At 37.5% G+C, this 12,004-nt stretch overlaps 1 protein-coding gene across 1 annotated transcript; it reads left to right on the forward strand.

The window, feature by feature from the left end:
• Positions 1 to 3,100: 3,100 nt before the first annotated feature.
• On the forward strand, positions 3,101 to 6,807 carry LOC140864626 (dicarboxylate transporter 2.1, chloroplastic-like). Its single transcript, XM_073268911.1, has 4 exons — positions 3,101 to 4,025; positions 4,920 to 5,233; positions 5,689 to 6,137; positions 6,462 to 6,807. Exons 1-4 carry the CDS (start codon positions 3,108 to 3,110, stop codon positions 6,575 to 6,577), a joined length of 1,797 nt encoding a protein of 598 aa, XP_073125012.1. The 5' UTR covers positions 3,101 to 3,107; the 3' UTR covers positions 6,578 to 6,807.
• Positions 6,808 to 12,004: the final 5,197 nt, after the last annotated feature.

Consider the following 12,004-nt stretch of genomic DNA (forward strand, 5'->3'; position numbering starts at 1 on the left):
GTATGTGCTATATGCTTTATCATGTTTTAGCATGTTTTACCGTCTTAGCACATACATGATTTTACGTGTGACTGCATCCGGAGAGATGTGAGTCATTGACAGTCTCCATAGGGAACAATGATCTAATTTTGGACTCGAGTCAGGTATGACAGTTTCCATATGGGGCTTGTATCCTGTTTTGGATTCGGCTCTGGATGGGGTTGGCTCAGCCCTGATATGGAGTATATGAGTACCCCGCGGAGTCGCCCTCTAGCCGGTACTGTATATTCTCGGCGCCATGAGCAAGTGTTTTTACTTGAGTTTTAAATCATCTGTGTGCGCATATTTGTATTTATATCATTGCTTCGTATTGAGCGTTCTAGCTCACGCCCCTGTGTTTGGGTATTGTGTACCTTGTGGTGGGGCAGGTTTGAGGCTGGACGGTCCAAGCGGCTCTCAGCAGGATTGAGCTTGGGAGGGTGTGAGGTTGTAGAGGGTAGGGATTTATTTACCCTGAACCTTCGATTTGGTTGTATAACAGTACTTATACACTTGTGATATCGTCGGTTGTATTCTGCCGATTGGATTTGTTGTATTTTAATTATCCACACTTTACGCTTTAAGCTTTTATTGCGTGCGCTTTTACTGTAACTCTGATTAGGTAGTGGATCCGGGTTGGGTCACTACACATTATGACTTTCCAAACAAGATCCCCTCATGGAATGACTTTCGTTTCACTCGTTTGTTGTAACTTCGAGCCACTTTCTCTTTTTGGATCATGAGGTTGTTGAGAGTCTGTGTCCTCATGTCATCGAGATTCTCTAGTTCTGTAATAATAGCCTCATTGTATAATTCTGGAATTAAGTGATTTTTCATAGCAACTCGTAAAGATGGGACCATGATTTCCATAGGTAGAACAACTTCATGTCCAAAAACCAATGCAAAAGGGCTTAAACCAGTGGAAGTCCTTTTTGATGTTCTGTACGCCCATAATATAAAGTTAGATTTTGATTGACAAAAAAGATTTTGAAGATATAAATTTTAGGAGTAATGGACTTATTTTAAAATTATTTTATTTGATATATATATATTTATAGACTTATTTTAAAATTATTTTATTTGATATATATATATATTCTTAAAACTTTTGTGCCCCATTTTTTTTTCAAAATATTTGGGCTTTGGGCAGTAGCCTGGTAGGCCCTGCACCAGGGCCGGCTCTGATCTTGGTACTAGTTATGTTAACATGTAAGATTATTGGTATCAAAGTAAAAACAAAGAGTTTCCTATTCAAGGTATCAAACCAAATTATTGGTAATAAGCTCCTAATTTTTGTACATAATTCTGATTTTTTTAAAGAGAGCTCTCTATATCACTCAAGATCCTAAGAATTGTATATGTTTAAGAAGTTTTGGATGTCTGAAACGTTGAGAGTTCCAAAAGAATATTTTAATCACATTCATTCTTCTTTACGAAATGTGATTGAAAGATGTTTTGGATGTCTGAAACGTCGTTTTGGCTTCCTTAAGGGACCCATGAATAATTATAGTTTAAAAAACCAAACATACTTTGTAATTGCTTGTTGTGTGTTACATAATTTTATTAAAGAAGTTAAATTAGAAGATAATATTATTCGTGAGTTTGTAAATGAAGATTTGCAAGTGGAGCAAGAAGGAGAAAATGAAGGCAATGCAGAAAAGCAAAACTGATTGGAAGAAATTGACACATCACATTGAGCCATCTTTTAATGAAATAATCGTCGAATTACTATGACAACTGAAATGTGGAATGCACCTAGGGATGAAAACGGTGCGGTTTCGGGGTGGGTTTGGGCAAACCCGAGACCCGCCCCGCCTCCCCATGGCCCCATCCCGCCCCGTCCCGTGGATCCGGCGGATCCAATCCGGGTTAGACCCGTTGGACCCGCCAAATTAAATATAATTTAAATTATATTAAATAAAATTTTAAATAAGTTAAAAAATTAATAAATCATTATTAAATGTATTTTTCATATTTATATTAATAATATTTAATAAAAAAATATTTTTACAAGTTAAAATATATCATTTTAATTTAAATAATAATTAATAACTAAGGAAAAATCATAATAATATATTTTCATATTAAAAATATCATAATATATTAAAATTATTTAAATCCAAAAATATTATAAACTCAAATTAAGGATAAAGTATTAATTATGCAATATAAATAATATAATTATATATTGTTAATATATATACATATATAATTTATATTTATATTTAATATATATAGTTTTTGGCGGAGCGGATCGGGCCAAACCCGGGACCCACCCTGGACCCGCATTTGGACCCGCTTGGTCGGATCTAAACCCGCCTCATCGTGTCGGGTTCAATGCGAAGACGGGTTTAGACTCGACCATTGCCATCCCTAAATGCACAGAGATCAAGTCATTAAAAATTTTATTATTTAAAATTATGTCTTTTTTGTTTTCAACATTTTGATTGAGAATTTGTATTTTTAATTTGTAAATATTTAATGCACTTATAAATAAGTTTTTTTGCTTTCTACATTAAATGAAAATTTGTATGTTCTAAATTTTATAAATTCAATTGTGCAATAAATGAGAAAAAATAAAAAGAAAAAAAACCATAAGCATATAAAAAAAAAAAAAGAAAAAGAATAAAAAAAACATCTGAATGGCAAACAATAAAAAAAGGAAAAAATTAATATTAATTTTTTTTAGAAAATAATTGTCCAAACTTATTTTTTATTATTTTAACTTTAAAATTATTTTTATAAAATTGTTGTTCAAACATCTTTTTAATTATAAAAATATTTTTATAAAATAGTTGTTCAAAAACATATTTATTCCAAAAAATACATTGAAAACACTTTATAAAAACTTCTTAAAAAACAATTTTGTAAAAATATTTTTAAATTTGTTATCCAAACGAAGCCTCGTGTTTTTTAAAAAATAAAATAATAAAACGAGAAAAAAAATTAAAAAATGGATTCAAAGGGCATAATAGAGAACCCAAACCTTTAACTTCTCTGGCAGAAGCAATTGTCTCTCTGGCAATAGCCCGAACCACGAAACTTGAATCAAACAGAAAATAAGCTGAGGTTCTTATTTTTCTCCACCCATGTTCTATTGTAGTTTCCGCCTCTGTACAAAAACACACACTGTCACACACTCACTTCACACAGTTCCCAAGAATCCATTGATTCCCGCTGTAATCATGGAGAGCATCGCCCTTCTCTACTCTCCATCCACCGCTTCCTTCTCCCGCCTCTCCGCCACCCTCCTCCGCCCCGCTCCATCTATTTCCTCCACCCACCTCCGACCCTTACCCGAGCTCAATTACCCACCCGCCGCCGCCCACAACCTCCCTTCCATACACCGCCGCCCCTTGAATTTCCCCCTCTTCCGTAAACCGCTTGGTAGTTCTAAAGGCGCCCCCTCCTCATCCACCGGCGTTTCCGGCCCCACGGAACCAGAGTCGCCATCACCTCCTCCGCCTCAAGGTGCCAAGTTCGTCCCTTTCGTGATCTCTATATCCATCGGTTTAATCGTTCGCTATTTTGTTCCCAGGCCACCTGAAGTCACCGCTCAAGCTTGGCAATTGCTATCCATTTTCCTTTCCACCATTGCCGGACTGGTCCTCAGTCCCCTTCCCGTCGGCGCTTGGGCTTTTCTTGGCCTCACAACCTCCATTATAACCAAAACCCTCTCTTTTTCCGCAGCCTTTTCCGCCTTCACCAATGAAGTCATATGGCTGATTGTCATATCCTTTTTCTTTGCTCGGGGTTTCGTCAAGACAGGATTAGGTGATAGAATTGCGACGTTTTTTGTTAAATGTTTGGGTAAGAGTACGCTTGGGTTGTCATATGGGTTGACTTTGAGTGAGGCTTTGATTGCTCCGGCAATGCCGAGCACCACGGCGAGGGCGGGAGGTGTTTTCTTGCCGATCATCAAATCATTGTCTTTGGCGGCCGGAAGTAAACCTGGTGACGCTTCCAAGAAGAAAATTGGCTCTTATTTAGTACAGTCTCAGTTTCAGGTTTGTTGTTTGCCTCATAATTCGTTCATTTGTTTGCTTTGTTTCAGCGAATTTGATTGATTCTGTCAATTGGGCTCCATTTTAGTTTCTGCATCATGTGAAAATGGTCGTTCTTTGCTATGTGGGATTGTTTTAGTTCATGGTTTTTTATTTGAACTTGGAATTGACGCAGTTTTGTTTCTGATTGGAACGATTGTTTAATCATTGTAAATGACGGTTTCTGTAGTTTGTATTTCAAAGAATTTTAGTGACGGTTTGTGTAGTTTGTATTTGTTTCTTACAAGTTTCAAACTTTCAACCTTGTCCTTGATTTATGTACTTCTATTTATGTGTTCTGTGAGATTCAAAGTGTTTGCAATCATCATCTCCATTTCGGATTTGAAGACCTTTTCTTTTATTATGTCCTACTGTCTCCTACTAGCTTGAATGTATTTTTATCTAGCGATTGAATTTGATTAATATTTGTAAGTTGTAACTGCAACGAACATAATTATTTACAGAAGCTATCAAAGCTTTCCCTGTTTTATAAAGAATAAATAAATTAAATTAGTGCTCTTTTTATACTCAGTTCCTGGAACTGTAGCTCGAAGTTATATGATTTTAATGGTGTGCTTTGAATTTTCTTTAATGAAATACCGGTTAACTATGAACCTTTTTTTTTTTTTTTTTTTTTTTATTTATCTGGGAACCTTTAGTAGGTCTTGTTAGCTTCACTTTTGACTCTCCATTGGTTTCTTTGTTAAAGAGTATTTAACTAATAAATCTTGCTTGGAAGTTGAGAACCATACGAGTAATGTTTCTTGTTGAAGTACGGTTCTCTAATATTAGTTCACATGGGACTTTTAGTTTGTTGCCTATCTTGTACTCATACAGAACTCTTCTGATGTATGACAGTCTGCCGGTAACTCTAGTGCTCTTTTCCTAACTGCTGCAGCTCAAAACTTGCTGTGCCTTAAACTAGCAGAGGAACTTGGGGTCATAATTGCAAATCCATGGGTTTCTTGGTTCAAGGCTGCTAGTTTGCCTGCTTTTGTTTCTCTTCTAGCTACACCTTTCATCTTATACAAAATTTATCCTCCTGAGACCAAAGACACGCCTGATGCACCTGCAATGGCCGCAAAGAAATTGGAACTTATGGGTCCGGTGACCAAAAATGAATGGGTGATGGTTGGTACGATGCTTCTTGCAGTTTCTCTGTGGATTTTCGGGTGCGTACAACTTATTAGAATATGATTCTTTCAATACTGGATTACTAATCGCATATCATTGTTGATATACACTTGCTTGCTTGGCTTGAAACAAAGAGAAATTAGGTTTTTGTGTTTCATTCTTTATGTTGCATCAAAATATACATTTTGTGAATGAAATTACTTATTTGGTTGAGATTAGATTTTTACGGTACATAATCATCTGCTTTAGGAACTCTCTTTTTTCCTTTAATATGAAGCACTCTCTTTTCTCCTTTAACATTAGGAACTCTTGGACACAAAGCTCTTTTTTATTTTTTTTAAAACTTACCCATCTGTACAAAGTGTATGGGCTTCATACATACTTCAAAATACTTAAAACTCATTTTTAGCTCTAGTACACAACTATTATGGATGATTCTGTTGTCATGGACTTCCTGTTTACTGTCAACTGATATAAGATAGAATGTGTGCAGAGATGCTATCGGGGTCGCAAGTGTTGTTGCTGCCATGATTGGGTTATCAATTCTCTTATTACTTGGAGTTCTAGATTGGGATGATTGCTTAAGCGAAAAATCCGCTTGGGATACTTTGGCTTGGTTTGCAGTTCTTGTGGGCATGGCAGGCCAGTTGACAAACCTTGGCATTGTAAGCTGGATGTCGAATTGTGTGGCCAAAATCCTCCAATCATTATCATTAAGCTGGCCTGCAGCATTCGTCCTTCTGCAAGCCGCTTATTTCTTGATCCACTACTTATTCGCAAGCCAAACAGGCCATGTTGGAGCACTATTTTCTGCCTTTCTTGCCATGCATCTGGCTTCTGGAGTGCCTGGTGTGCTATCAGCACTGGCTCTTGCATACAACACCAATCTATTCGGTGCTTTGACACATTATAGCAGTGGTCAGGCAGCTGTGTATTTTGGAGGTACGTCTATTTAATGGTTCTTGATGTCGTACACAACTGCTCTGTCTGTTATGTCCCCATGACATGGTCTACCAAAGCGAAACTCGAGATAATCCTCTGGCAGTTACTTTACATACATCCTTGCCTCGTGAAAATAATTAATCAAATGTTTAGAAAAGTCAATTGCGTAATACCATGAAGCATCCTTTCGCAATCTTGGAAAGCACATCTTGCAATCTCTTTGGTGGTTAAGTTATAAAGGAAGCAAACCTAATCTGATTTTCTAACTGGTATTCTTAACTTCAACAAATGACTAATTGTTTCTTTATTCAAATTTGACTACAGCTGATTACATAGATCTTCCGGACGTCTTCAAATTTGGATTCATCATGGCCGTTATCAACGCTCTGATCTGGGGTGGCGTAGGGATGGTTTGGTGGAAGTTCTTGGGGCTGTATTGACCCCGTGTGTAAGTAAAATTTTTGTTCTTCTCTCTCATTCATGGTTCCCCGTCACTAAGTGACAACATCTTCCCCCGACGAAGCTAAGAAAAATGCAATCTGGAAACCGATGTGGACCGAGCTGACATCTTAGTTGATCTCTTTTCCTTTTCCTTTTTTTTTTGGCCAGAATTGTAGGGTAAAAATTGATTTCTGGGAACCAATCCAATAAGAAATGCATTGTTGAGTTTTGGCTCTTTATTGTTCCTTTAAATTGGTTGTCATTAATAGCGAGATAATCCGAAAATACCGATGTTTTATTTCACTCTGATAGTCAAATACATCATTGTCTGCTATATTGATTGATAGTTTGTTACGCCTTTTGCTAACAAAAAGGCCTAGTTAAAAGACATGATAGTCGTCTTGGATAAATTCGATCGTAGCAGGTAGGTATTACCTGTATGCTAAATCCATCGTCCCATGTGGTAGCACATAGGCTGTGGATTACCTGAAGGTCAGGATCAATTTTTTTCGTTGTTTGGGGTGTAAATAGTTTCCAAGAAGGTTGGCGGATTATGTGGTTTACGAGAATTATAATAAATATATAAAGGCTGCTAATTAATTAGCAATACAAAAGAGTTGAAAGTTGGTTCCTGAGCGGGAAGTGTAAAAGGAGGTGTGAGACAGTGAGAGAAGCACAATCACAACTGGAGCAATCAAAACGGATCGGTCTATCGTATCGATCCCAGCCTTGTTATTGACCATAAGGACCCATTTCGATGAGGGTGCAATCCAAAAAAAATGGAAAAAACTTAAAATGTGTTTGGATAAGATTTTTTAAAAATATTTTTCAAAAATACTTTAAAAAAAACATTATAGTAAAGTTTTTAAAGAATAATTGAAAGATTTTTTTTGATGTATTTACAAAATCAAGCACTCGATTTAAAATAAAAATAAAAAAAATACCGAACACTCAACCAACTTTAAAAATATTTTTATAGAATTGTTGTCCAAACGTACTTATATATATATATATTTATATTCTTAAAAACAACTTTTAAAATATTTTATAAATTAAAAAAAACACATTTGGGGTAAAGTTTTGGTATTTGACAGTACAGAAACAAAGCGGTCAAGAAAAGCAGTCTAGAGACAAAGCAGTCGAGAAAATCAGTTTAAGCACAAGGTAGCAGTCCAACTGCTTGCAGTTGAAGTTCAGAATCAACAGTCCAGATCAATTACAAATAGTTCAACATTATAATGAAAACAATTCAAGTTTTAAGAATGTTAAGAAGACGAATAAATCAGATACACTATCTTACTAATTCAAGACGAAATTCAAATATACATTACCGTTGCAAGATCCAGACATTTCTATTAAAGAACGTGCAACTTCATTAAAATACTCATAAAGACTTATTGAAGATCTTGAAACAATGTAGACATGCATTTATGACAAATATGAACGCTGCACAGACGCATATATAAAGATATCATAAATACATGAAGCAGGTGTTTTTTCAAGAGAAAGTGAAAAAGTGCGAACATACAGATACACAGCAGCACATACGAAGATACAAGGTGCTTGAACACTTAAAAAAAGATACATCAAATCTGCTAAAAAAAACATACACAGAAGCAATATATTTAATCATTGAGGATCATCAAGAGAAAATAATCTACTCTTTACTGCTCATTTACATTAAGAGAAGTTGATTCATTATCTGAGTCTAAGGATTCATTCATTTATATTGAATTTAGGACGAGAAGTCTTAACGTGATTGTGTTCTAGGAGTTCCAGTCTAGGCAAGGGTAAGTCCTACGATCTAAGTGGGTTTTATACAAGACATCGTATAAACCAAAGTCTTCTAATGAATCTTTTCTTCATGAAAGAAGGGGTGACGTAGAAGTTTTGTCTCCAAACATCCATAAACACATTTGTGTTCTTTATATTCCAGTCGAGCCATTTCATATACTTGTTCAATCTGTTAGTTGGCCTGTTTCCGCACATATATTTGTTGGCCAATTGACATTGACAAGCGAGAAAGAATAGAGTTAGTTGCTTAACATCAACTTCTCATAAAGAAGAAGATTGATCGGTGCTACGGCTGCCGATCATGAGCCATCAGATAGGGGTCGGATCTCCTATGCAGTAGCCTTCATGGCCTCTTCTCCTCGAACGGCCCAAAAAAGTTTTCTGGATGGAGGAGATGGTGCTATCGATTGCAAGCCGATGGTTCTTTTTAAGAAAAAACCTTGAATATTCTTTACAGAGGAAGAGACCATCGATATGGGGAAGATTATCCACATGCACTGACCAGCAAGTTCTCTGGGGGGTGGCCTTCGAGGGAGCGGACGGTTCAAGCTTTTGCGGATGTGGGGTTTACAGGGCCATACGTGGTAAAGTTTCTTCGGCCGGGGTATTTGTTTATCGATTTTAAGCTTGAAGAAGACATGACCAGATTTTGGGGGAAAGGGCGTTGGTTTCTTCATGGTCACTTACTGCGAGTTTTCAAATGGACACCAAAATTTGATTATCAGAAGGAGAGTTCCATTGTGCCGATTTGGGTAAGGTTTTCGGACTTGCCAATATCTTTGTTCGATAAAAAACATCTGTATTCAGTAGCGAATTTGATTGGAAAACCTTTAAAAATGGATGAGTTAACATCATGGTCTGAATGTCTGTCCCTGGCTCGAGTTTGTGTGGAAGTAGATCTTTTGAAGCCTCGTCATGATAACATATTTATTGGATTAGGCGATAAAATAATCCAACAGAGGGTTGTGTATGAATCTTTACCGAAGTATTGTACATATTGCTGCCATGTCGGTCACGGAGTGGAGGAATTCTATGTTAATGGTAGAGTTCCACGGCCTGATCCAAAGTCTAAAAAACCAATAGACTTACGTAATGTCATCAATGAAAACAGAGGGAAGGAAGCAACTTCGTTGGGTCAGGATCAAAGCAATAAATCGGGAGTTCAAAGAAACCATGCAGAAGGTCCTCGGTTGGAATGGAAACCAGTGGTTTCGAAGAAAGGTAAGGAGAAAGTAGGCGAGGTGTTGGCTGATCAGGATACTGCAAATCTGCAGGGCCTTCAAACTTCGAATAGAGGTGATCCAATCTTAGGCGAGCGTCAGAGTCTTGTAAAAGGTCAGGGATCCACAAGTTCTAATCGTTTCGATCCTCTATTAGCTTATCTTAATGAAGAGGCCTTAGTTGAGAAGGTACAAAAGTCTAAATAGTCAAATCGGGGTAAAGACTGGAAAGGGGAAAGCAAGGGTGAATGGGTGAATGGTATTTTCATCGATGATGAAGTTCTATAATTTGGCGAAACATCCAGCTGAAGAACTCGGTTTCCCATGTAAGTGATTCATTGCATGAGGGTTTTCAGGAGGGAATTCATGTAAACGAAGAGGGCATGGTTGAGCAAGAGCAAGTAATCATTGAACATGATGGCCTGCTCTCGACTTTATTGAATCAGCGGGAAGGAGATCTAAGTAAGGTAGTTGAACATCATGTTGTTCGAAATAGTCTGATCTCTAATGAAGTAACTAATGAGGTTATGAACGAAGAAGCTTCTTCTAAACTGGCCATCGGGAATCTGAGCGAAGAGATTGCGATAGAACAACAGGAGAATTTGATGCTAGATAAGCCCATTGGTCCGATGGTGTCAGATGGTTTGGACATGGGGGGCGTAGAAAATAGTTTCAATTATTGATTCCATTGCCTAGGATAATCTTGATCACCAAAGAGTTAGCTTAACCAAAAGAGGACGAGAGGCAGGCCTCCAAAACGTACAAGATCGGTGCCTGCGTCGAGGTCTAGAGGTGAGTTAAATAAGTTTGTTACTGCTCAAACTGATATTGATCAATGAACGATATTATCTGAATGTTCGAGGGATAGGGAATAAGACAACTAAAAAATGGATTAATTTTTTGAATAATACCAATCATTTACTCTTTATGGCTTTCATTGAACCTAAGAGGCAGCTTGATCAAGAATGGACTCGTAAGACATTTGGGTTTTCTTCAGTATTGGGGAATACCAGTAATAAGATTTGGTTTTTTCACACTTTGGATGTTTCGGTTTCAGTCTTGCAGGATCATGAGCAATTCTTACATTTTCGGTTATCGTCTGGGCTAATTCCGACAGATGTATTTCTCTCTGTAGTTTATGCTAAATGTAACAAGAGTGAGAGGCATGTTTTTTTGGTACGATTTTCTTGATTGTTCCCCGCCTTCTGGCTGCCCGTGGGTAGTAGGAGGTGACTTTAATGTTATTGCAAACCCTCTGGAGCATTCATTAGGCATTGTCAGTAATCCAGGAGGTATGAATGAGTTTTCTGATTTTATTACTTCTGCAGGATTGACAGATGCAGTTTTGTTGGCTCTAAATTTACTTGGACGAATTCGCGTATTTGGAAACGGCTTGACAGGGTGTTGATTTCTCCTACATGGTCGGACTATTTCTGTTCTTTCAAGGTGGAGCATCTGCATAGGGGTTCTTCGGATCATTGTCCTTTATTGATATCGGCCCCTACTATGCCTCGACCTACTGGTTCTTTCAGATTTTAGAAAATGTGGAGGCTTCATCCGGGTTTCTTACAGACAGTAAGATTGAATTGGAATAATCCCTGCTCTGAGACGGGTTTGACCCGTCTGGTGATTAAATTGAAAAGACTTAAGGGTCATTTGAAGTGGTGGAACACAGATGTTTTTGGTAATATTCATGATAAAGTTAAGATTCTGGATAAAACGACGTCGAATGCAGAGGAGGAGTTTGATATTTTACCTTCGGAACAACACAGGGCACCCTCTCTCTTGCTCAGGCGCAACTTTCTCTTGGGTTATCCATGAAGGAGGTTTTTTTTAAACAGAAAGCTGCAGCTAGGTGGAATGTTGAAGGGGAGAGAAATACTAGTCTATTCCATAACATGGTTACATGCATCGGGCTAGGAATAAAATATTCAGAATTTGGGATGATGGGATTATGATTGAGGATCAGGTTCATATTCAATAGTAAGATGCTCGATTCTTTGAGAATCTTCATACTGGGGAATCTGCTCCGTTGATTAGGGCAGATTTTGGCCATATCTATTCCTTGGTGACAGAGGAAGAAAATAAATTGAACATGGGTTCTATCTCTGAGGAGGAAGTGAGGGCCAGTGTCTTTTCTATTCAAGAAGACAGTGCAGCAGGCCCCGATGGTTTTTCAGTGGGATTCTATAGGGGTTACTGGGATATTATTAAGGCAGATGTTGTTGATGCTGTGCATGATTTCTGGAATGTATCATCTCTTCAAAGATCCATTTCTACCACGACGATTGTCTTGATTCCTAAGAGCATGGAAGCGCAGAATTGGTCTGAGTTCAGACCGATTAGTCTTTGTAATGTCTGTAACAAGATCATCACGAAAATCATCACTTTGCGTATGAGACATATTCTTTC

Source organism: Henckelia pumila, chromosome 4 (genome assembly GCF_033568475.1).
Source record: "Henckelia pumila isolate YLH828 chromosome 4, ASM3356847v2, whole genome shotgun sequence".
Lineage (NCBI taxonomy): Eukaryota > Viridiplantae > Streptophyta > Magnoliopsida > Lamiales > Gesneriaceae > Henckelia > Henckelia pumila.